We start from the raw sequence: 26,173 nt of genomic DNA on the forward strand, positions 1-26,173 counted from the left end.
TTTTACATATGTGAGGGAATTGAAGCACAAAGGGATTTCCAAGATTATTTGGTGAACTAGAGTTCAAAGATCGTTAGGAAAGCCTTGATTCCTTCCTTCAGCACCTTGTCTGACAAAGCCTAACTTCTATCAGTTAACTGAGGAAAATTAAAAGTAGACTTTCATAGACTATTAAATTGAGCAGGGTAGCAACCTATTGAGGTATGTGTCCAATCTACCTTAAAACCCCAAAGAGAACCAGTTTTTCTTTTTCCCCGTCACAAAAAGTATAGCCAAATTCCAATTCACAAATCTCCTCTATTTTGTAGAATTAGACTTCTGAAACCCAGAACTATCCCAAATAATGATCACAAAACCTAACTAGGAACCTTGATATAAATTCTGTTACTTTATAAGTATATATTAGAGTCTTCTGCCTGTAATTATTTCACTGTCTTTATATTTCTTATATTTAGTTTCTTATATATTTCTAATTCTACCCTTTGGAAGCACTGAAAAGATTACCGAAACATACTCTGTGATTTAGTAATATTCTTTTAAATCAACATTAATTTTAAATTATTTATTTAGATTGTGAAGTGCTAAGAAAGAGGACCATAACTCTTTGTTTGTTCTCCCTCCCTCCCAACCCCCAACTCCATGATTTTTGAGAGGAAATAAAATATTATTTTTGTAAGTAGTGATGGTGGAGTGTGCCAAGGTAGGAAGAGAACAAGAGTTAAGGATGAGAATGTCATTGATACAGCCTACAGAAGGGGCAGTAGTTTTTTTGATTTGGAGGTTTGGGAATCAGGAGCAGGAAGAGAAGTCAGGATGGTTAATTCATTGAATGCCTGTACTGGGCTAAGTGCAGTAGAAATCCTAGAGGCAGCTTCAATTACCCTCTTACCTTCCTCTTTTTCTCTGAGTAATAACCCTTCTCCTGTGTGGGGGCTGCAAAAAATACACAATAGCTGGGTCAGTTAGGAGAGTAAATGCTATAAGATGGCTTCCTCCATGATTGGAAAATATTTAGTGAATATATTGTGCTGGACTAATGAATGTGCATTTGAATCACCAGAAGTGTATGTCGCACATACAAGTGGACAGCAAAGAGCTTGATCAGCGAAAAACACTGCAAGTTACCATCCCCATCAAACCTACCAGTGAAAATGATGAATTTGAAAAGCAAAGAACTGCTGCAATTGCAGAAGTTGCAAAGAGCAAAGAGGTTAGAAATCTGTTAAACATTTTGTATATTTATCTTTTTCGTACTGCATTTTAATTATTCCTCTGTATTACCACTTCTTTCCCATGAGACAAAGACATAACTATTAACAGGATTCATCTCCTCCATTGTTCCCCATCCCAGTGAGATTTTTGAATCTGTCAATATCATCTCTTTATATTGTACATATGTAATAATAGTGGGTTTTTTTTTATGAGTAATCCTTTGCCCAGTCAGGGTGATCAGCACTTCCATAAATAGGGTTGCCTAGAGACCTGTTCATCACGTCAGATAGAGCCTATTTGATTGAGCAGATCTTCACCCTCAGATACACAGAAGTTAACCTTAAAAATATCAAAACCTGAGGGAAAGCATGAGGGTGTCTATGGAGAATTGGTAAGGCAAACGTTTAAGTAGACTTAAAATTTGTGCATGAACAAATGTGGACCCTTACCACACACATCCACACTCAGGCATAATTTCTCACAGGAAGACAGAGACATGCATGGTTGCAGCAGTGGCAAGAGCAGGTAAGTGAATCAGTCAGTGAGGCTTCAGAAGAGCAACAAATGAGAAGATGGTTAGCAAGCATTCTAACTGCCTTATAGTCAAAGCGGGGTCTACATACATCTGGCAGGATGTTAGTTACTGGCTGGCTATCTTGAGCTTTTGAATTTGTTTTTCCACTTAAATTGTTTTTCCTTTTAAATCCTCCTTTGAATTGTATCCTTTAAATACTAAGTTTCCTCACATTAATTTCTTGAGCAACTACAATATCAAGAGTCATCTTGAAGTATCAGCTTTAGCTTATGTCCTTCCTGTTTCAAAAACATTTTGACCATTACTACTTCTTTGACTATCTTGTAGACAGTATTTCACTTATCTGAATTTGCATTATTTATGCTATAAGGGTTTTTCTGCTGCTACCCTGAGATGGGGCAGTGGGTTTGTAGTGCCCCAGGGAGCTTTTGGGAGTGAGTTGAAACTAGCTATGGGCAGTTTGGAGAGTTCTACAGTGTTCTTCTCCATCTGGGTCTTTCATTGGCCATCCCTCCCTCCATGCCCAAAGTTCTCCTGAAGCAGCGTGATTTAGTGGAAAGAGCAGGGGCTTGGGAGTCAGAGGTCATAAATTCTAATCCTCAGCGTGGCTCAGTGGAAAGAGCACGGGCTTTGGAGTCAGGGCTCATGAGTTCGAATCCCAGCTCTGCCACTTGTCGGCTGTGTGACTGTGGGCAAGTCACTTAACTTCTCTGTGCCTCAGTTCCCTCATCTGTAAAATGGGGATTAAGACTGTGAGCCCCATGTGGGACAACCTGATTCCCCTATGTCTACCCCAGCGCTTAGAACAGTGTTCGGCACATAGTAAGCGCTTAACAAATACCAACATTATTATAATCCTGGCTCCGCCACTTGCCAGCTGTGTAACTTGGGGCAAGTCACTTCACTTCTCTGTGCCTCAGTTACCTCAGCTGTAAAATGGGGATTAAGACTGCGATCCCCACATAGGACAACCTTATTTCTTTAGAACAGTGCTTGGCACATATTAAGTGCTTAAGAAATACCATCATCATTACTATTATTTTTAAAGCACTGCTATACTCTGGCTCCCTTCAAGTTCACAGCTTCTCTCTGAATCCCATTGCTGTTACCTTGTAGTCGTTTGAATGCTACACTTTGTTATATAAATATTGTATGTATATAAATTTGTTTTATGTTTTTTAAATAACTAGCATCAATAAGTCCTTACTGTGTGTCAAGCCCTGTGATATGCACTGGGGTAGATACAAGATACTGAGAGTGGCGACAGAGTTCCAATTCAGGATTCACAGTTAAGAAGTAGGAAGAACAGAATTTTATAATGAGGAAATTGAGGCACAGAGAAGTTAAGTAAGTTAAGACCTTTCAAAGAGCCTGCACTAAAACTAGCCCTCCTGACTCCCAAACCATTGCTCTTTTCTCTAGGCCATATTGGCTTTCATATATTTTTTGTTTTTTAGTGTCAAATTGAAGTGAAATATATTTACAGACTGCCTGTGAAGATCTGTCTTTAAACAAATTAGTTCATTGTAAGTAGAACATAAGATTTTCAATGCAGTTCTTAATGACCAGTGAATTTTCAAACATTTGTACCAATTTTATAAAATTGTGGTGGCTCTTTTCCCATTTAATCATCCAGGGGTTTTATCATTATTTTATCTACAGGTTTACATTTATTTTTATGATTTGTCTCAGGGTAAAAAAAGTAAAATTTTATAAACTATTTTAACCACCTACTTTGAGCTTTGGGGAAAATGGAAATTGACATTCTTTATTAAATGTCGTAAAAATTAAGATATCCCAGCTTTGCTGCATTCTTTTGTAGTAGTTTAATCTTCAAGGTTATTTTACTAAAAATATCTGCTCACATGTCCCTCTTTTCTTCCTTTACTCTAAAGACCAAGACATTTGGAGGAGGTGGTGGTAATGCTAGAAGCAATCTCAACGTGAGTGCTGGAGGAAATCGAAACAGGGAAACTTTCCAGAAAGAAAAAATATCAAAACCTGAGGGAAAGCATGAGGGTGTCTATAGAGAGCTGGTAAGGCGAACATTTAAATAGACTTAAAATTTATGTGTGATCAAAAACTATTATTAAAATGTTTTTCTTTAATGTCTTAAATGTTTTGTTTTCAAGTTATTTTTTTACTCTGGAAACCAATAGAACAACTTAATGGGGTGTTTCATTTGGATTTCTAATGGTCCCTTGTAACTAAATTATTTTTTACTAAAGAGCAATAATAAACAACCACAGGAAAAATATACCTATCATGATATCTTAAAGAGCATGAGTCTGGGAGTCAGTAGGATCTGGTTCTATTTCTGGGCTCTGCCACTTGTCTGCTGTGTGACCTTGGGCAAGGCACATCACTTCTCTGTGCCTCAGTTACCTCATTTGCAAAATGGGGATTAAGACCATGAGCCCCATGTGGGACAGGCACCATGTTCGATCTGATTACCTTGTGTCTACCCCAGCACATAGAACTGTGCCTGGCATATTGTAACATGTCCAAAACTGAGCTCCTTGTCTTCCCTCCCAAGCCCTGTCCTCTTCCTGACTTCCCTGTCACTGTGGATGGTACGACCATCCTTCCCGTCTCCCAAGCCCGCAACCTTGGTGTCATCCTTGACTCAGCTCACTCATTCACCCCACACATTCAATCCGTCACCAAGGCCTGCCGGTCTCACCTTTACAATATTGCCAAGATCCACCCTTTCCTCTGCATCCAAATGGCTATCTTAATAATATCTCATAATATCCCGACTGGATTATTGTGTCAGCCTTCTCTCTGATCTCCCTTCCTCCTGTCTCTCACCGCTCCAGTCTATTCTTCATTCCGCTGCCCAGATCATCTTCCTGCAGAAACGCTCTGGGCATGTCACTCCTCTCCTTAAAAACCTCCAGTGGTTGCCTATCAACCTCCACACGGAACAAAAACTTCTCACTCTGGGCTTCAAGGCTCTCCATCACCTTGCCCCCTCCTACCTAACCTCTCTTCTGTCTTTCTACTGCCCACCGCACACGCTCCGCTCCTCTGCCGCTCACCTCCTCACCGTCCCCAGTTCACGCCTATCCCGCCGTTGACCTCTGGCCTATGTCCTACTGCTGTCCTGGAATGTCCTCCCCCCTCACCTCTGCCAAACTAACTCTTCCCCTCTTCAAAGCCCTCCTGAGAGCTCACCTCCTCCAAGAGGCCTTCCCAGATTGAGCTTCCCCTTTTCCCTCTGCTCCCTCTCTGCTCCCCCTCCGCCCTCTGCTCTCTCCCCTTTCCCCCCTTCACCTCCCCTCAGCTAAACCCCCTTTCCCCCTGCTCCTTCCCCTTTCCCTTCCTCTCCCCTCAGCACTGTGCTCATTTGTATATATTTTTATTACCCTATTTATTTTGTTAATGAGGTGTACATCCCCTTGATTCTATTTATCGTGATTATGTTGTCTTGTTTTTGTCTGTCTGTCTCCCCTGATTAGACTGTGAGCCTATCATTGGGCAGGGATTGTCTCTATCTGTTGCCGAATTGTACATTCCAAGCACTTAGTACAGTGCTCTGTACATAGTAAGCACTCAGTAAATACTATTAAATGAATAGCATTTGTTTTATAAGTAATTTTTAAACAATGAGTCAGTTAATGATTTAGTGCCTAACTTTTCACAACGTTTTCCTAGGCACAGTCATTTCTGCTACAGTGTACTCTTTCAAGTTGCAATTTGAAATAATAGGGAAGCATAGTTACCATAACATGACTGTAAATTGACTTATTTATTATAAAGTGATGCCATTCTGCAAGAATTACTTTTTATAGCTGGTGGCAAAATCTGTGGTTACCCGGTTATCGGTCCTATATTAGCATTTAGAGAAACAGTTACTTAAAATAGATTTTCCTGGAAACTGATTTTTAAATATTAATTCCCTGTAAGGTAATATTGATTACTTTTAAGAGGCAGTTAATCAAACAGTGGTATTTGTTGAGCATTCTGTGCTGAGCACTCTACCCATGCTTGGAAGGGTCCAGTACATTTGGTAGTAAAAATAGTAACAGTAATAATAATAGTATTTAAGCACTTAAAATAATGCTGAGCTCTGTATATGAGCTGTCAGATATTGACAAACACAGTCCCTACCCTCAAGGAGTTTACAGTAGAATGGGAGGAGTTTACCATTTAGTGGGAGAGAAGAAAGTCAAACACAGTAGTTCACTTCGGGTTTTAGCCTTGTAAAGAATTGTAAGGCTTTTTCATTTCCCGTTAACACCTTGAATTTCACTAGGTACTCTTTCTGTTTCCAAATGTGATTTTCAGTACATTTTCCAGTTAATTCTTGAAGAGAAACATGGACTACTATAGATTGTTTAGGGTACTATTAGAATTAAAGTGGAATTTTCTTTTTCTATTCTACAACATCTTCTATTTAAGAACACCTATCCCAGAATGTAAGAAACTGTGTCCTAATATATATAATTTATATTATAAAGTGTTAAATGAAAATTAGTATTTTAAAATTAAATTCTGGAGTCAGTCATCTTCCCCAGAAATGTAGGGACTATATTGCTCAAAATATAATAATACAAATATAGCAACATCATATAAATATGTTATATCTTAATATAATTAATAATGTAAAATATAAATATAATATATAAATTTATGCTCAAAAATTAAAGTGGCTTATTTTAGTAGAAAGGAAATAGTTTCTGACTCTATTACATAGGGCTCCATGTCACTTACTAGTGATAGTTCTTTACCCTTGCAGAAAATGTACTAATGTCCTTTACATATAATGCTCTTGGTAGGAAGTGATTCTTGATATATCTTGTCCCATTAGATTGAGGACAGGGCATCGTATCTACTCATTCTCTTGTATTCTCCCAGTGTTTAGTACAGGTCACTGCACAGCAGGAACTCAGTAAATGCTTGCTTGCTTGATTTTGGCTTATGTCACTATGTCTCCTTTTAAATTTTACTCTTGTATTTGAGAGCACTGTGGAATTGTCCATAAAGTCAAACAATTTCTTCTATAGTATTCATAATTAAGTATTATACCCATATGTGCTAACTTTACATTTAGCTTTTACCAGAATTATTTTAATATGAAAAGAGCATTATGTCTTCGGTTTTGATATTTCCTCTAAATCTAGTCTGCTGCTATTGATTTTGAAATGATTAATATTGCCTTGTCCATTTTATGTAAGAATCATTCTTTCTAGAATTTGAGAAGCATAAATTTTCCATTGAGTAATTTTCTCTTCATTGATTACAGTATTTCTGTAGGAATTTTTTGAACATTTTAATTAAATTTTATTTTTCTGTTCACTTTTTATTGTTAGAGACAAAACAAGAATAAAAATATAGCCTTATTTTAGGTTCTTCCCCAGCCCAGTATGTAATGTTCTTCCCAAATAAAGGAGAAAACTAATGTGTCCTTCATTACAGGTTGATGAGAAGGCCCTGAAGCACATAATAGAAATGGGCTTCAGTAAAGAAGCATCGAGACAGGCCCTTATGGATAATGGAAACAATTTAGAAGCAGCATTAAATTTTCTTCTTAATGGCAACAAGCAGAAACCCAGTTTGGGTCCACCAATGAGAGGTATTATTTACCAAGCCTTGGGTCACATTACAGTTTGTTTGCTGTTTTCCCCTGGAGAAGTTCCTTGACCTGAAATTGGTTTCACTGAGGGATGATTGTGCATGTGTGTGTGTGACACTTGACAGTTTAAAGATGGAATGCCTGGCTAGATGGGCTGGATAATGTCAAACCTTTTCTTCAAGAAGGTTTATGTCCAGTACATTCTTTCAGCTTCTCCCAACCTCTTGCCCATGTCCTGCTTCTGGCCTGGAATTCACTCCATCCATATCCTATAGATGATCACTCTCCCCACCTTCAAAGCCTTATTAAAAGTAAATCTCCTCCAAGAGGCCTTTCCCGACTAAGCCCTCATTTCCATTTCTTCCACTCCCTTCTGTGTTGCTCTTGCTCTTAGATTGCACCCTTTTATTCATCTCTCATCCCTGCAGCACTTATGTACATATCCATAATTGATTTATTTATTTAGATTAATGTCTGTCTCCCCCCCGCCAATACCATAAACTCATTGTGAACAGGGAATGTGTCTACCAACTCTGTCATATTGTACTTTCCCAAGTGCGTAGTTCAGAACTCTAAATTCAATAAGCAGTCAGTAAATAAAATTGATTAAATTCCTTCAATAATTAAATAAGAAGCAAGCAATATGTGGCTAGAGAAGCAGCTTGCCTAAGTGGAAAGAGCCCGAGCTAGGGAGTCAGAGGTCATGGGTTCTAATTCCGCTCTGCCACTGATAAGCTGTGTGACTTTGAGCAAATCACTTGACTTCGCTGTGCTTCAGTGACCTTATCTGTAAAATGGGGATGAAGACTGGGAGCCCCACATGGGACAACCTGATTACCTTATATCTAGCCCAACACTTAGAATAGTGCTCGGCACATAGTAAGCACTTAACAAATGCCATCATTATTAATGATGTTAACCTGGAAAAAAACACATTAAGTTTTATCCTATGGGTGAGAAACAATTAAATCATTTGCTGTGGAGGACCATTATTTCTGGGGTGTCTTTTACCTTGGTAAAGATCCATCAGAGGTAGTGCACTTAAGACTTTTGCATACTTTTTGACTTGATAGGGCTGCCATCATTTTTCTGAGAAACCCCAGTCAGTATATAGAAGTTATATAATAGCCTCTTTGAGTTAATGACATTGCAAGTATAATGTTTTCTTTGCAGAAGAGGTCAGAATTTTTCCCAACTGTCTGAGGAATAGGTGGCAGTTCAGAAGATCAGACTGATTTAGCTGGAAATACAAGATAAGATTTATCATTTGCTAATCTTTCTCACTAATTTTTGAGAAGAATTACATTTGAAATGTAAATAAAACATGCCAATTTTCAAAAGTTAAATGTTGAAATGAGAGGTGATCCTGATACATTTCTCTTTTTGAGACAATAACTATATTGTTTTCAAAAATTGTGGAAGTGGGGAAAAAAATCTGTGAACGTGGTTCAATCTGTACAACTATTAAATTGTACCTCATTTCAACTTTTAGGGAAAGGGAAAGGTAGAGGACGAACAAGAACTGAAGATGAGGAGGAATTAGGAAATGCTCGGCCTTCAGCACCCAGCACATTATTTGACTTTTTGGAATCCAAAATGGGGACTTTAAATATGGAAGGTAAGTTCAAAGCAAAAATGCAACCTGTACTCTCTCCATTAGGTGGTTTACACTTTTGGCCTGTGATAGCTTGCAAACAAACATACAGACCACTTTTGGGATCCAGAGAGGAATTATGGGCAGTGAATCCTTTATTCAGTATACAACTTTTATGGTTGAAGTTTAGGCAGTGCTATAGGGAATTTGGAATTTTCTTACAGTTTTTCCTTTTCTATTAATTTCTGCCATTTTTTGAAACATAAACTCCACTCTATGTGTTTGTATGTGTGTTTTGTCTGTCAGTGTGAATAATGACCCTCTTTCAGATGTATGCCGAGTCTCTCATTGCTTTCCAAGAAACATTCTTAGTGCTTCTCAAAGTTCTACTAATGCTTCATTATCTCTGGATTTTCTTCAAAGGATTGGGATTATTGATCCTCATATAAGATATTATTGCAAGTTTATCCTCCTCCATACACCCAAGCTTAAATGATGAGTAGCTGATGCTGGGCAGAGCTGTTTTGCTAAGGAGATCAATTTAGGAGATTATTTGTAGATATATGTGCAGTAAGTGCACATTTCATTTTAACTAATTTTCTCTTTTGATATGTAGTTTCAGATATCTAAAAAGCGGTTTTTAACTTGAAGTTTCAAGGCTCTGAATGAGGGAGCTGGGTAGCAGCTGGTTTGGAATACTAATTCTAAAAGCACAGATGTTTTTCTATTAACAATTTAACCTGCTGAAAATTTACATTTTAAGTGTAAGCACAGAGTAGTGGATAGAGCACAGGTCTGGGAGTCAGGTCATGGGTTCTAATCCCAGCTCTGCCACTTGTCTGCTGTGTGACTTTGCACAAGTCACTTCAGTTCTCTGGGCCTCAGTTACCTCATCTCTAAAGTGTTGTGAGCCCCACATGGAACAGGAACTGTGTCCAACCCAATTTACTTGTATCCACCCCACGCTAGCACAGTGCCTGGCACATAGTAAGTGCTTAACAAATACCATAATTATATGTCTCTGTTACTGAATTATGCTTTCCAAGCACTTACTACAGTGCTCTGCACACAGTAAGTGCTCAATAAATGCGATTGAATAAATGTATAATAATGAAAAATATTTTTAAATTTAACAAATGCATTGTAATCATTGTTGTATATATTTTGATTAGGCTTTTATTTTCTTTTTAGCCAATGCCTACCATTTTAATTTGGAGATATATTTAAAAAGAATACAGAAAGAAAATTCAAATGAAAATTCAAAACCACAGGTTAAGATTTAAACCCATCAAACCTTTAAATAGATCACACCCACTTATCTGGCCTATCTTCCCATCAGTTTAATTAGGTTATAAAAAGACTTCTTACCTTGCAGAATCCCTCTTTTTAGACATTGTACCAGAGCCAGGAGAGATGAGAGATTTTTTTTTTCCTCTGCCTCTTCCATGTCCTCCCATGAGAGGTTTGGATCTATCCTGGACTATTCCTTACCTCTTTGTTTTCTGGCAAATGTACTTTCTCTTTTCCATCTCTGCTAACCCCTTGCCACTTTTCAGCAGGATCTCTGATTGAATGTTTGAAAAGTATTTAACTCTCACCAAAATCTGACTAACATGGTCTAAAACTGTTAGTGAACCATAGTCCATAATGGTCAGTCTGGTTTTTGGCAGGTCAGTTCCCCATCTAGGGTACTGGTGGCACCAGGCACCTTAAGTTTGGTCACTTTACACCCAGCCACCTCTGTGACTGAGTCTTGCAGCTCTGAAATGGTATCTGGGTTTACAGGACTCTGGGAGAGGAACACAGTGGCTCTGGAGCAAAGGGGTAGGAGTAAGAACTGTATCCAACCTGATTATCTTGGCTCTACCCCAGCTCTTAGAACAGTGCCTGGCATTTAGTAAGTGCTTAACAAATACCATTATTATTATTATTAATATTAGATAAGGCTCAGAGTCTTAAGGGGAGGGAGCACAGTTATCCCCATTTTATAGATGAGGAGACAAAGGCACAGAGAAGTGAAGTGACTGGCCCAAGGTCATATAGCAAGGCAAGTGATGGAGCTAGGATTAGAACTAAATCTGTTGACTTCCAGATCCTTGCTCTTTCCTCTCGGCCTTGCTGATTCTTAGAAATCACTGGTTAGTAATTACTTGTGCACATCAGATCTCGACTTTACCAGTGTTAATCAGATAAGAACATATATATAATAATAATGATGGTATTTGTTAAGCATTTACTATGTGCCAAGCACTGTTCTAAATGCTGGGGGAGATACAAGGTAATCAGGTTGTCCCACATGGGGCTCTAATATTAATCCCCATTATATGTGACTCTTTCCAAGTTTCATACGAAGAGAATCGACTCTGCAAGAGTAGAATCACTTCTGTCATGTTTGGGGCTTTGCTTCTAACTATAAGCTTCTAACTATAAGCCTCACTCTAGGCTTCAAGGTTCTCCATCACCTTGCCCCTTCCTACCTCTCCTCCCTTCTCTCTTTCTACCGCCCACCCCGCACGCTCCGCTCCTCTGCCGCCCACCTCCTCACCGTCCCTCGGTCTCGCCTATCCCGCCGTCGACCCCTGGGTCACGTCCTCCCGCGGTCCTGGAACGCCCTCCCTCCTCACCTCCGCCAAACTGATTCTCTTTCCCTCTTCAAAACCCTACTTAAAACTCACCTCTTCCAAGAGGCGTTCCCAGACTGAGCTCCTCTTCTCCCTCTTCTCCCTCTGCCATCCCCCCTTTACCTCTCCGCAGCTAAACCCTCATTTTCCCCTTTTCCCTCTGCTCCTCCACCTCTCCCTTCCCATCCCCACAGCACTGTACTCGTCTGCTCAACTGTATATATTTTCGTTACCCTATTTATTTTGTTAATGAATTGTACATCGCCTTGATTCTATTTAGTTGCCATTGTTTTTACCAGATGTTCTTCCCCTTGACTCTGTTTATTGCCATTGTTCTCGTCTGTCCGTCTCCCCCGATTAGACTGTAAGCCCATCAAACGGCAGGGACTGTCTCTATCTGTTGCCGACTTGTTCATCCCAAGCGCTTAGTACAGTGCTCTGCACATAGTAAGCGCTCAATAAATACTATTGAATGAATGAATGAATGAGCACACAGAAAGCAGTGTCACTTAGTGGAAAAAGCATGATCTTGGGAGTCAGAGGTCGTGGGTTCTAATCCCAGCTCCACAACTTGTCAGCTGTGTGACTTTGGGCAAGACACTTAACTACTCTGTGCCTCAGTTACCTTATCTGTAAAATAGGGATTAAAAACTGTGAGCCCCACTTGGGACAACCTGATAACCTTGTTTCTACCCCAGCACTTAGAACAGTGCTTGGCACATAGTAAACACTTAACAAATACCATCATTATTATTTTAACCAGTTCCTTTTACATGATTTTTCTCCAGTTTTATTTTTCTTCAAGGATGAACTGTTCCTATGTCAATATGAGTGGCATTAATAGGGCAAGTAGGAGAAATCTCTGCCAGTTTGTTTAGAGCCACCTTTTGTTATGACTACTCTAAGTCCTGTGGAGGATGTAAAAGGGCATTATCAGAGAGTGAAGTTGCTGTTGTTCATTCATTCATTCAATAGTATTTATTGAGCGCTTACTATGTGCAGAGCACTGTACTAAGCGCTTGGGATGAACAAGTCGGCAACAGATAGAGACAGTCCCTGCCGTTTGACGGGCTTACAGTCTAATCGGGGGAGACGGACAGACGAGAACAATGGCACTAAACAGCGTCAAGGGGAAGAACATCTCGTAAAAACAATGGCAACTAAATAGAATCAAGGCGATGTACAATTCATTAACAAAATAAATAGGGTAACGAAAATATATACAGTTGAGCGGACGAGTACGGTGCTGTGGGGATGGGAAGGGAGAGGTGGAGGAGCAGAGGGAAAAGGGGAAAATGAGGCTTTAGCTGCGGAGAGGTAAAGGGGGGATGGCAGAGGGAGTAGAGGGGGAAGAGGAGCTCAGTCTGGGAACGCCTCTTGGAGGAGGTGATTTTAAAGTAGGGTTTTGAAGAGGGAAAGAGAATCAGTTTGGCGGAGGTGAGGAGGGAGGGCGTTCCAGGACCGCGGGAGGACGTGACCCAGGGGTCGACGGCGGGATAGGCGAGACCGAGGGACGGCGAGGAGGTGGGCGGCAGAGGAGCGGAGCGTGCGGGGTGGGCGGTAGAAAGAGAGAAGGGAGGAGAGGTAGGAAGGGGCAAGGTGATGGAGAGCCTTGAAGCCTAGAGTGAGGAGTTTTTGTTTGGAGCGGAGGTCGATAGGCAACCACTGGAGTTGTTTAAGAAGGGGAGTGACATGCCCAGATCGTTTCTGCAGGAAGATGAGCCGGGCAGCGGAGTGAAGAATAGACCGGAGTGGGGCGAGAGAGGAGGAAGGGAGGTCAGAGAGAAGGCTGACACAGTAGTCTAGCCGGGATATAACGAGAGCCCGTAATAGTGAGGTAGCCGTTTGGGTGGAGAGGAAAGGGCGGATCTTGGCGATACTGTAGAGGTGAAACCGGCAGGTCTTGGTAAAGGATAGGATGTGTGGGGTGAACGAGAGGGACGAGTCAAGGATGACACCGAGATTGCGGGCCTGCGGGACGGGAAGGATGGTCGTGCCATCCACGGTGATAGAGAAGTCTGGGAGAGGACCGGGTTTGGGAGGGAAGATGAGGAGCTCAGTCTTGCTCATGTTGAGTTTTAGGTGGCGGGCCGACATCCAGGTGGAGACGTCCTGGAGGCAGGAGGAGATGCGAGCCTGAAGGGAGGGGGAGAGGACAGGGGCGGAGATGTAGATCTGCGTGTCATCTGCGTAGAGATGGTAGTCAAAGCCGTGAGAGCGGATGAGTTCACCGAGGGAGTGAGTGTAAATGGAGAACAGAAGAGGGCCAAGAACTGACCCTTGAGGAACTCCAACAGTTAAAGGATGGGAGGGGGAGGAGGCTCCAGCGAAGGAGACCGAGAATGATCGGCCAGAGAGGTAAGAGGAGAACCAGGAGAGGACAGAGTCCGTGAAGCCAAGGTGAGAAAGGTCGAGCATAGGAGCGTAGGAGGCGGACGGAGGAGGTGATCCAGGGCTGTGGGTTAGTGGAGCGAGAGTGGCGGAGGGAAAGGGGGGCGAGAGAGTTGAGATGAGTAGAGAGGGTGGAGTTGAGAGCGGAGACCTGATCATCGAGAGTGGGAAGTGAGGACAGGGCGGCAAGGTGAGGAGAGATGCTTTTCGAAAGACGGATGGGATCAAGAGAGCGGAGGTCTCTGTGGGGCAGTAGCGAAGATTTGCAGGGGGAGGGAATGTGAGAGATGAGGCAGGTGAGAAGGTTATGGTCAGAGAGAGGGATTTCAGAGTCGGTGAGGGAGGAGATAGTGCAGCGGTAGGAGATGATGAGATCGAGGGTGTGACCGAGTCGGTGAGTAGGCGCGGTATGGTGGAGGAGGAGGTCGGCAGAGTCGAGGAGCGATAGCAGGCGGGCGGCAGAGGAGTCACCGGGTACATCCATGTGGTTGTTGAAGTCTCCGAGGATCAGAGTGGGCAGAGAGAAGGTGAGAAGGAAGGTGAGAAAGGGGTCTAGGTGGTTGAAGAAGTTGGAGGTGGGACCAGGAGGGCGGTAGGTGACAGCTACAAGTATCTGGAGGGGGTGGTAGAGGCGAATGATATGGGCTTCAAAGGAGGGGAAGGAGAGGGAAGGGGGAGGAGGGATAGTGTGGAAGTGGCAACGGGGTGAGAGAAGGAAGCTGATGCCTCCTCCGCAGCCTTTCCCTATGTCAAGCAGAACCTTTCTCAGCAGTAGGAATTGAGAAACCAGTGACAGTCTGGATGTACTCTGCTCCCATCTGTCTCCCCGTCCCATTCCCGCCTCCCCAGGCTTTGTGCTTATCTTCCTCTCTACTAGTTGGCTAACCTCCAAGGCACCCCATGAAACTTCAGCATTTTCTCATATTCCCTTAGCTTCTCAAACTTTCCTCTTCACTCAATTGTTTTCATAAGATAGTGGCTTACCTGCAGGTAAAAGAAGAAAAATAGTGATAGGTAGGAGTGACTGCATAATCCTTCCTTGTGGGGGTGGAGGGATTTTTTGAGGGATAGCAGCATCCTTAGATTTGAAGCCTGATTTTAAAAGCAATAGGAAAAAGCTACGGCTTTAGCAGAGTTGGCTATATCAGAGACAGAAAGGCTTTGAATTCCACAGGGCACTTGCTGGGACAAAGAGGTGCCAACACAATTGCTTGAGTCTATTCAAATAGATCATACTGCACTTCCAATTCCTAGGAGAGTCGGTCAATACCATTGAAGGGAGAAGGCAAAGGAATCCAACTGCCTATATTAATAGTTTTTAGGAGCAGTGGGAAGCTTTCTGGGGCCAGGAATCCATTTTTGTTTGTGTAAATTCCTGCTCTGTTTCTTCAGAAAAGGGACTGTAATCATTAGTTTTCAGTAGCAGCAACCTGGGGACTTAGAATTGCTCAGTGTGGTTTGCTCTGCTGGCTGCAATCTCACAGCTGCTCTCCTCCTAGGCAGGCTGGGCTTCATTTCTCCTGCCTGCTGTGCAACTGATTTCTCCGGTAATCCCCTTCTGAGATAGAGTGGTGAGGAAATGTTAAGTGCAGGCAGAACATATTTTGGGAGCAGATCTGGGAAATGTAGAATCTAAAAATGAGGGTGAAAGGGGATAATATTTAGGCCCAAAATGCCCGTAAAGGAGAAAGTAGTATTGCTTTGTCCTTTTCATACCCGAAGGCTGGCACTGTACCCAACACACAGAAAGACTCTTTCATTTGCCATAAAAGGTTCCATTGTGAATAGGTTTGATCGACATAAAAACTGTCTGTGGCTTTGGGTAGCAAATTTGTTGTGCTGTCATGATGCATTTAGTGCCCTTGTAAGTTTTGGCACCAAAGATCGAGGGTCTCGGGCTGAATCTAGGGGTCTCTTCTTGGAATGGGATGACAGGCACCAGCGTGAAAAACACCCAAATCAGTCAAATCAATAATATTTATTGAGCACTTCTTTAATTTGTGCTTTCTTCATTTGCTCTACTAGTAATTGTAGTAGTAGAAGTATTTGTTAAACACGTACAGGATGTCACATGTTGTTCTAAATGCTTGAGAAATACAGCAGAAGCAAAAGACTCATTCCCTACCCTCAAGAAGTACACAGTTTAGTCTGTGAGTCAGGCATACTATTTACCATTGATGAGAGCATTAAGAAGAGTAGATTTAATAGGGAGTAGAATGAATATGCAAGGATAAACTATCAAAATAAGTAGTCGAATAGTCAATATTGAAGTTGGAATGGTTCTGCTCAGCATATTGGGAATTAGTTGGGGAAGGCTTATTGGAGTTAGTGGGTTTTTAGGAGGCTTTAAACATGAGCTTTGTAAGTGGGCAGATGTGGAATGAAGGTTTTCTGTGAAAAGTCAGCATCTTGGGCTAGTTCTTCCAAAACCTAACAGGGAGTATAGCTAGCAGGCACATAGGTAAGCTGCCCTTGGTCTGTTTGGCTCCCCTTTTTCTGTTCATTTCAGTATTTAACCCAAAATTGTTAAAACAGAACTACTTTCTACAGGTTTGAGGCAAGCCAGTGGTGTGGTGATGGTGTGATCATGGTGGAACAGATGGGAAATTCAAGAGGCTGCTGAAAGCTGCTTATCATCTGCATATAGGACCATGTATCAGAGTACAAATTAGTGCCCTTAAAAATTCTACCCACTTAAAAGCCCCTTCACTGCTACTATGATGAACTTTGAAAAAAATATGGTCACCATACTTCCAGTTTCCTCCTCATAATATTTTGATCTTGCCACTTAATTTTTTTCTTTTTCATTCCTTAGTCTTATCACTATTTTGGCCTTTCAAAACTCTTCTCTGGCAGAACTGTTAAAGCACCCAGCCAGAGGTGTAAGTGGCACCTCCAGTAAAAAGGACCTGGTAGGGTAACATAGAACTCTAGGTTCTAGAGCTCCAAAGGGTTTCTGCCTGATACCAATATGTTCAATAATAATAGTAATTATTATTATTGTGGTTTGGGTTAATAATAATAATAATGTTGGTATTTGTTAAGCACTTACTATGTGCAGAGCACTGTTCTAAGCACTAGGGTAGATACAGGGTAATCAGGTTGTCCTATGTGAGGCCCCCATTTTACAGATGAGGTAACTTAGGCACAGAGAAGTTAAGTGACTTGCCCACATCACACAGCTGACAGGTGGCAGAGCCGGGATTTGAACCCATGACCTCTAGACTCCCAGGCCCATGCTCTTTCCAGTGAGCCACGCTGCTTCTCAAAGTTAAGCACTTGGTTAAGCACTTGGTTAAGCACTTGGCATGTGCCAAGCACTGTACTAATCGCTGATACAATATAGTCAGGTCCCACTTAGGGCTCACATCCAAAATAGGGAGAACAGGCATTGAATCCCCAATTTGTAGATGAGGGAACTGAGGCACAGAGAAGTTGAGTGACTTGCCCAAGGTCACAATATAATAATACTAATAACTGTGTTATTTAATGCTTACTATATTCCAAGCTGTGGGTGAAGTGCTGAGGTATATACAAAGTAGTCATATTGGACACAGTCTCTTTCCCAAATGACCCTCATAGTCTAAAGGAGACAAGCATTTAACCCATGAGGAAATTGAGACACAGAGAAATTAAGTGACTTGCTCAAGTTACACAGCAGGCAAGTGTTGATGCCGGGATTATAACCCAGATCTTTGACTCCAAGTGACATGGTCTTCTCATTAAACCACGCTGTTTCTCAGGACAGTAAGCGCTCAGTAAATACCACCGATTGATTGATCATATGGAGTTCACAAGCAGTGTGATTTGATGATATCAGTACAGAATGGAAAGGCCGGAAAATTCTTCTTTGTATCAATAGACCAAATATCTGAAGCCACCCTTACACTCTAGCCCTATGAATAGGATTTTATGGTGCATTAGTGTGGTATAGCTTCTTCATTTTGTTGGAAAATTCTGTGACTTTGTAGCTTATGTAGTTTGGGTGTTGAAATGCAAATTGTTATTTGTGGCTGATACAGCTGCCTGTGTCCAACCCAATCACCCTGTTACCTACCCCAGCACTTAGTACAGTGCCTGGCATGTAGTAAGTGCTTAACAAATTCCACAATTATTATTGCAAAGTATTATTAAAAGCAATTTAATTTTGTTCATGCTTGCTAGTCAGATGAAACTTAAGCTTGGAAAATGAAGCCTGACTTCAGTATAGAACACTCTTCCTGCTGTAATTGGTGTCAATTACTTTTTCATTTTTTATGAAAAATGATGGAAATTGAAAAAACTGTTTGACTTTTAACAAATCCCTCTCTCTGACCATAACCTTCTCACCTGCCTCATCTCTCACACTCCCTCCCCCTGCAAATCTTCGCTACTGCCCCACAGAGACCTCCGCTCTCTCGATCCCATCCGTCTTTCCAATAGCATCTCTCCTCACCTTGCCACCCTGTCCTCTCTTCCCACTCTCGACGAGCGGGTCTCCGCTCTCAACTCCACCCTCTCTACTCATCTCGACTCTCTCGCCCCCCTTTCCCTCCGCCGCTCTCGCTCCACTAACCCACAGCCCTGGATCACCTCCTCCGTCCGCCTCCTACGCTCCTATGCTCGAGCTGCTGAGCGCTGCTGGCGAAAGTCCAAGCACCAAGCCGACCTCACACACTTCAAATTTATCCTTTCCTGCCTTAACTCTGCCCTCTCCTCCGCCAGGCAAAGCTTCTTCTCCTCCCTCATCGACACCCATGCCCGTCACCCCAGCCGATTGTTCCGGACCTTTAACTCTCTCCTTAGGCCCCCTGTTCCTCCCCCTCCCCCATCTCTCACCCCCAATGATCTGGCCACCTATTTCCTCACGAAAATCAACACGATCAGGTCTGAGCTCCCCAAAGTCACCCCTCCGCCTCTCCCCTCCTCCCCACCGACCCCCTCCCCTACTTTCCCATCCTTCCCTGCAGTATCCTCAGAGGAGATCTCCTCCCTCCTCGCAAGTGCCACCCCCTCCACCTGCGCCTCGGACCCCATTCCCTCTCACCTTCTTAAAACCATCGCCCCTGCCCTCCTCCCTTCCTTAACTTCTATTTTTAACCACTCAATCTCCAAGGGCTCCTTCCCCTCTGCCTTCAAACATGCCCACGTCTCCCCCATCCTAAAAAAACCCGCTCTTGACCCCACTTCCCCCTCCAGTTATCGTCCTATCTCCCTACTACCCTTCCTTTCCAAAATCCTAGAACGAGTCGTCTACAATCGATGCCTAGAATTCCTTAACTCCCATTCTCTCCTAGACCCCCTCCAATCTGGCTTCCGTCCCCTCCACTCTACCGAGACTGCTCTCTCTAAGGTCACCCATGACCTCCTTCTTGCCAAATCCAATGGCTCCTACTCCATTCTGATCCTCCTTGACCTCTCTGCTGCCTTTGACACTGTCGACCATCCCCTCCTCCTCCATACCTTATCTCACCTTGGCTTCACGGACTCTGTCCTCTCCTGGTTCTCCTCTTACCTCTCTGGCCGATCATTCTCGGTCTCCTACGCTGGAGCCTCCTCCCCCTCCCATCCTTTAACTGTTGGAGTTCCTCAAGGGTCAGTTCTTGGCCCTCTTCTGTTCTCCATTTACACTCACTCCCTCGGTGAACTCATTCGCTCTCACGGCTTTGACTACCATCTCTACGCAGATGACACGCAGATCTACATCTCCGCCCCTGTCCTCTCCCCCTCCCTTCAGGCTCGCATCTCCTCCTGCCTCCGGGACGTCTCCACCTGGATGTCGGCCCGCCACCTAAAACTCAACATGAGCAAGACTGAGCTCCTCATCTTCCCTCCCAAACCCGGTCCGCTCCCAGACTTCTCTATCACCGTGGATGGCATGACCATCCTTCCCGTCCCGCAGGCCCGCAATCTCGGTGTCATCCTTGACTCGTCCCTCTCGTTCACCCCACACATCCTATCCGTTACCAAGACCTGCCGGTTTCACCTCTACAGTATCGCCAAGATCCGCCTTTTCCTCTCCACCCAAACGGCTACCTTACTATTACGGGCTCTCGTTATATCTCGGCTAGACTACTGTGTCAGCCTTCTCTCTGACCTCCCTTCCTCCTCTCTCGCCCCGCTCCGGTCTATTCTTCACTCCGCTGCCCGGCTCATCTTCCTGCAGAAACGATCTGGGCATGTCACTCCCCTTCTTAAACAACTCCAGTGGTTGCCTATCGACCTCCGCTCCAAACAAAAACTCCTCACTCTAGGCTTCAAGGCTCTCCATCACCTTGCCCCTTCCTACCTCTCCTCCCTTCTCTCTTTCTACCGCCCACCCCGCACGCTCCGCTCCTCTGCCGCCCACCTCCTCACCGTCCCTCGGTCTCGCCTATCCCGCCGTCGACCCCTGGGTCACGTCCTCCCTCGGTCCTGGAACGCCCTCCCTCCTCACCTCCGCCAAACTGATTCTCTTTCCCTCTTCAAAACCTTACTTAAAAATCACCTCCTCCACGAGGCATTCCCAGACTGAGCTCCTCTTCCCCCTCTACTCCCTCTGCCATCCCCCCTTTACCTCTCCGCAGCTTAACCCTCATTTTCCCCTTTTCCCTCTGCTCCTCCACCTCTCCCTTCCCATCCCCACAGCACTGTACCCATCCGCTCAACTGTATATATTTTCGTTACCCTATTTATTTTGTTAATGAATTGTACATCGCCTTGATTCTATTTAGTTGCCATTGTTTTTACGAGATGTTCTTCCCCTTGACGCTGTTTAGTGCCATTGTTCTTGTCTGTCCGTCTCCCCCGATTAGACTGTAAGCCCGTCAAACGGCAGGGACTATCTCTATCTGTTGCCGACTTGTTCATCCCAAGCGCTTAGTACAGTGCTCTGCACATAGTAAGCGCTCAATAATTACTATTGAATGAATGAATGAATGGAAGGATTTAAAATGAAAGAATTATTTTTTTTTGACTGGGAAACCTGCCTTCCAACATTTAAAGTTGGAATGATGGTTTAAAACCCTAAGTGTTTCAAGGTTCTAGATGACTCATTTCAGAATTACCACTGGATAGACTAAATTTCTGCCATATTTAAATTAAAAATTAGGCTTCTTCCGAATAACTAAGAAGAAAAGACTTTTAAAATTATTCTATGTTTGTTGTAGTAGGACTTTGATTATTTTAGGGATGCCTGTGGTAAGTCTTAACACCTTGAGGCAATGCGAAAAGGATGAGAACATAAATTCTATAAGAATTCATAAGTTTTTTTAAGAGTTTCAAAACTTGCCTAATACTATATAAGCCTTGATTCCGTAGTTGACGCCCTTCCTTATTGTCAGGTTAACACCCATGAAAACTGGAAGCAGATCAGTAGAGGAATTAAAGCACTACTATTTTTTTAAAGAATGTGTATGGGATTCAGAGAGTGGGATAAAGTAGTAATCTTTAAAGTATGTTAAATCCATTCTGTGGCAGTCTCCTTTTAACATCATCCTGGAGGAAAAAAATTTGTCAGTACAAAAAGGCCTTTGTAATGATTTGCTTTAGGAGTACTTGGGAAAATCTAGGCTCAGTTTTGGCAGGAAGATAACACAGAGAATTATGGTACAGATATATATATATCAAAGAGCATTTGGCTTTTCATTTTCACTAGTGATGTACATAAATAATTATGCATCTTATAATGATTCTTATATCGTGATGATCTAGGAAATTAGTGTGTCCAAGAAGAGCCGTTAGTAATCAGAGACTCTTGAGTCCTGCAATTGAAATTCAACTCCTTACATCCTGTCTTAGCTTTCAGAAGGCAGGTTAAGGAGTTGAATTTATATATACACACATATATATATATATATGTATATATATATATCTTTTCATATTCCATAGATAGGCTATAGGCTATTAATCCATTTTGTTTTGGGCATAACACATGGTATGATGAATACTCAGTCAGATGCCCAGCAAGTTGGATGATACCTCCTGCTACCAACTCTTTACCTGATTTGCAGCATGGCTCAGTGGAAAGAGCATGGGCTTTGGAGTCAGGGCTCATGAGTTCGAATCCCAGCTCTGCCACTTGTCGGCTGTGTGACTGTGGGCAAGTCACTTAACTTCTCTGTGCCTCAGTTCCCTCATCTGTAAAATGGGGATTAAGACTGTGAGCCCCACGTGGGACAACCTGATTCCCCTATGTCTACCCCAGCACTTAGAACAGTGCTCAGCACATAGTAAGCGCTTAACAAATACCAACATTATTATTATGTGCAGGGGGGGAAATATCAAGCACTTGAAGGAACTTAAGTTGCAATGGAGGGGTTGTTTTAGGTAAACTCTTCTGTTGGGGCCAGTCTTACTGTCTGAGGGGAAGATCATCTGGGTGAGAGAGGGTAGAGAGTGCCACTGTTTCTGTGCCTCTGTGGCTTGATCATTCTTCCTCCCTAAAGTCTTCCAATTCCTGCTTTTTTCAGCATATTAATCTAGGAGCACTGCATCTTTGAAACAATAATTGTAGTCCTAGCCACTATCACTGTGAAAGTAGTTAGTACTTCAGTAAAAGTATGTTTGCCAATTTAATTTTATTTTGCCATATTTAATAATAATGAATTGAGTAATTGAGAATTTTACAAACAAATCATTAATCATTTTTAAAAATGCAGTCAGCATTTGAATGTATAACTGCATGTGGCCAATATACAGGAATAAGTTTGATGTGCTTGGTTAAAGAGGTAATTGTGCAGTACAATGCCACCTCCACAAATAATGGGATCATCTGCAGTTGTCTCTAAATACAATTAGAATTTAGATTTTATTGAATGAATGGTGGAATCCAACTATCCCTGTAATCTGAATTAAATTTAAACTTATATTATCCATTTATTAAATCAGTGTGACCTAAGCAAGTGTGATCAAATCTGGTAACCTTGTTTCCTGTTATTCTTTCATGAATTTTTTTTTAAAAAATCTATATGTTTATATGTTTATCTATGAAAAGATAGGCAATTCCAGCTGCTGCATCAGCCACAAACCATAGCTACAGAATGAGAAGGACTTTTGTTTGTGCAGTATTCTTCTCGGTTGTATTCTTGATCATTAGGCAGTCAGTAATGCAGCACTGAAAACAAACAGTGGTAGATTTCTATACAATACAGGCTTTGATCTACCCCAGTGCTTAGTACTGCCACATAGTAAGCACTTAGCAAATACCACAATTGTTATTAATGTTATTATTTCATCAGTAGTAGCCTAAAAATTGAGAAACTATTGTGCTCACTTGAGAACTTAAGCTCAGCTAAGTGCAACAAAACCTCCTATGTGGACACTGCCCCAGACGTCACTGATTTGGCAGGTCATTTTCAAATCAAACTCATTCTCAGTATTTCCATACCTATCTAAAGTAACATGCAGCATTTTGAACATTTGAAGCCATCATTAAGGAAAGTCATTTGTTAGGGCTTCCTTAAGAGAGCAGCCAGAGAAAAACTATAGACTGTATGAGTTAACAGTGTAACTGAGATTGTGAGGAGGTCCCTCTCATGTCTCCTAGCAGAGAAAGTTTTACTCTGTTTTTAGAGAGACTGAAAAAGAAAGCCAAGTTGCAGTTTCATTTCATTCTTAGAACTTAACTCCTCTTGGCTCATTCTAAGGTGGCTGTGAAAAGTAGTATTCTAGTGGTTGTGAGGAGACCCTTGAAGAAGAAAATCCCTCCTCTACTCCCTCATCTGTCTCTGAGGCTGCATATTTCTATGTTGATCCTGAATTTCACTTAGCTCGAGGGCCCGTGAATTGCACAAAGCTCAAGGGGCCACTTGTTTCAGAGATAGTAAGTGTGATAACCTTAATACACTTTTGTACATTGATTAATGGTTTCTGAATTCAAGTCCCCTAGTCCCGTTTTAGTAGTTTAACAAGTATTTTTTGAGCATCCTCATTGTAAATAATACTTTACTAGGTGTTTGTGACACTGTAAAGGAACAGGCACTCTCCTTTCTTAATGTAGCTCTGATTTTTAACTCTGTTTCCTTCAAGTTGATTTCAGAGAAATGGATGTGTATCATAAAATGTAAGGCGTGATGATCACAAGAAATAGATTAGTTACCCAGCCTCTCCCCACGAACATCAACAATTGTCAAGCAGTGGTATTTACTGACTGCTTAATATGTGCAGAGCTAGCTCCTTTTTTCAATCATTCAGTAGTATTTATTGAGCACTTACTATATGCAGAGCACTGTTCTAAGTGCTTGGGAAAGTAATACAACAGAATTAACAGACATATTCCTTGCCTACAACAAGCTTACATTCTAGAGGGGGAGACAGACATAAATATAGTAAGTAAGTAGCTTATATAATTTAAAGATATGTACATAAGGGCTATGGTGTAAGGGATGGGGCAAATGTCAAGTGTTCAGAAGTCACAGATTGAAGTGCATAGATGATGTACAGCTCCTTCTGGTCAGGGAATGTTTCTACCAACTCTATTATATAGTAATAATAATGGTATTTTTTAAGCACTTACTGTGTGCCAAGCACTATAATATTGTACTTCCCCAAGCGCGTAGTACAGTGCTCTGCACAGAGTAAGCACTTGATCAGTCAATCAATCAGTGATATTTATTGAGGGCTTACTGTATGCAGAGCACCTTACTAAGCACCTGGGAGTATACAGTATCACAGGAGTGGTAAACACGTTCCTTGCCTACAAGGAGCCCACATTCTAGAGAGGGAAACAGACATTAATATAAGTAAATTGTGAATATGTACGTATGTGTTTTGGGGCTGAGGGGGTGGTGAATATCAACTGCTGAAAGGGTACAGTTATAAAGTACATAGGCGACAAGGAAGATAGAGTAGGTGAAAAGAAGGCTTAATCGGGGAAGACCTCTGAGAGCAGAAATGATTTTAATAAGGCTTTGAAGGTGAGTAGAGTGGTGGTCTTGTATGTAAGGGAGGAGAGAGTTTGAAGTCAGAGGGAGGGTGTGGACAAGGGATCGGTGTCTCCATCCAAACTGCTATTGTGCTGGTACAAGTTCTCATAATATCCTGACTGGATAATTGTGTCAGCCTCCTCTCTGATCTCCCGTCTTCCTGTCTCTCCTTTCTTCAGTCTATACTTCACTCTGCTGCCCGGATTATCTTTCTACAGAAACGCTCTGGGCAGGTCACCCCCTCCTCAAAAATCTCCAGTGGTTGCCTATCAACCTTCAAATCAAGGAAAAACTCCTCACTCTTGGCTTCAAAGCTCTCCATCACCTTGCCCGCTTCCTACCTCACCTCCCTTCTCTCCTTCTGCAGCCCAGCCCGTAGACTCTGCTCCTCTGTCTTCACTAACCTCCTCTCTGGGCCTCTTTCTCACCTGTCCCACCATCGACCCCTCTCCCACGTCCTACCTCTGACCTGGAATGCCCTCCCTCCTCACATTATTTAGACTGTAAGTCCGTCATTGGGCAGGGATTGTCTCTGTTGCTGAATTGTACATTCCAAACGCTTATGTGCTCTGCACATAGTAAGCGCTCAATAAATACTATTGAATGAATGAATGAATAAGGTAGAGGCATAGCAAACATGCTGGTGCAATTGTAGTGAATCGTATGGGCTGGGTTGCAGTAGAAAATCAGTGAAATAATGTAGGATGGGCTGAACTTATTTGCTATGCAAATACAATTCTGTATACTTGAAAAACATAAAAACATGTTCCTTTCCTTTTAAACTGGTGTTATTTAAAAAAATTCTTTTCAAGGTTGAAAGGTTGAAAATAGAACTACTTACTGCTGTAATGTTAATTTTTTTACCCTTTTAGTTCTTTTTCCATTAAAGATCCCAAGTGGTGAACCTGCCTCAACCTTGCCCAAGTAGCCTGGGGGATCCTTTGAGGTTGAGGAAGGGATTGCAGGTCTAGCACAGCTTCCATGACATGTGTCTCTCAGGGTTGCAGTCTCTATGCCAGTTGCCATCCATTGTTACATGTATGGAGTTGGAGCTGCAACTTGTCAGCAGGGGGCAAGAGGTGGAGCCAAACCTGTAATCACTTCATAGGACCTGGTGGCCTAGCTACCAAGGCCCTCTGTACCCAGAAGGTTTTTATCCCCATTCTGAAGTCTATGCCTATAAGCTTGGAGGGAATCAATGATTGTAGTAGTAATAGATATTTATTAAGTGCTATTGTGTGCAGAGTGCTGCAATAAGCACAGAGTTGGGGGCATGGTACCCAGCCCTCAAGGAGCTCATTATGGAAGAGAAAGGGGACTTGGAGACAGGCACTTAAGGAGTGATGAAAAATAAAGCAC

General features: G+C 42.4%; 1 protein-coding gene across 3 annotated transcripts in view; it reads left to right on the forward strand.

Annotated features, from left to right (window-relative positions):
• TDRD3 (tudor domain containing 3) overlaps window positions 1-26,173 on the forward strand; it is a 207,916-nt gene that overhangs the window by 115,322 nt on the left and 66,421 nt on the right. For all 3 annotated transcript variants that reach the window (XR_005659787.1, XM_029057160.2, XM_029057163.2), the window contains exons 7-10: window positions 1,061-1,210; window positions 3,643-3,783; window positions 7,169-7,325; window positions 8,818-8,943. Coding sequence is in view for 2 of the 3 variants with exons in the window: in XM_029057160.2 (XP_028912993.1) it covers window positions 1,061-1,210; window positions 3,643-3,783; window positions 7,169-7,325; window positions 8,818-8,943 (574 nt within the window). In the remaining variant the exon portion in view is untranslated. The remainder of the gene's footprint in view (window positions 1-1,060; window positions 1,211-3,642; window positions 3,784-7,168; window positions 7,326-8,817; window positions 8,944-26,173) is intronic.

This window comes from Ornithorhynchus anatinus, chromosome 2 (genome assembly GCF_004115215.2).
Source record: "Ornithorhynchus anatinus isolate Pmale09 chromosome 2, mOrnAna1.pri.v4, whole genome shotgun sequence".
NCBI classification, from domain to species: domain Eukaryota; kingdom Metazoa; phylum Chordata; class Mammalia; order Monotremata; family Ornithorhynchidae; genus Ornithorhynchus; species Ornithorhynchus anatinus.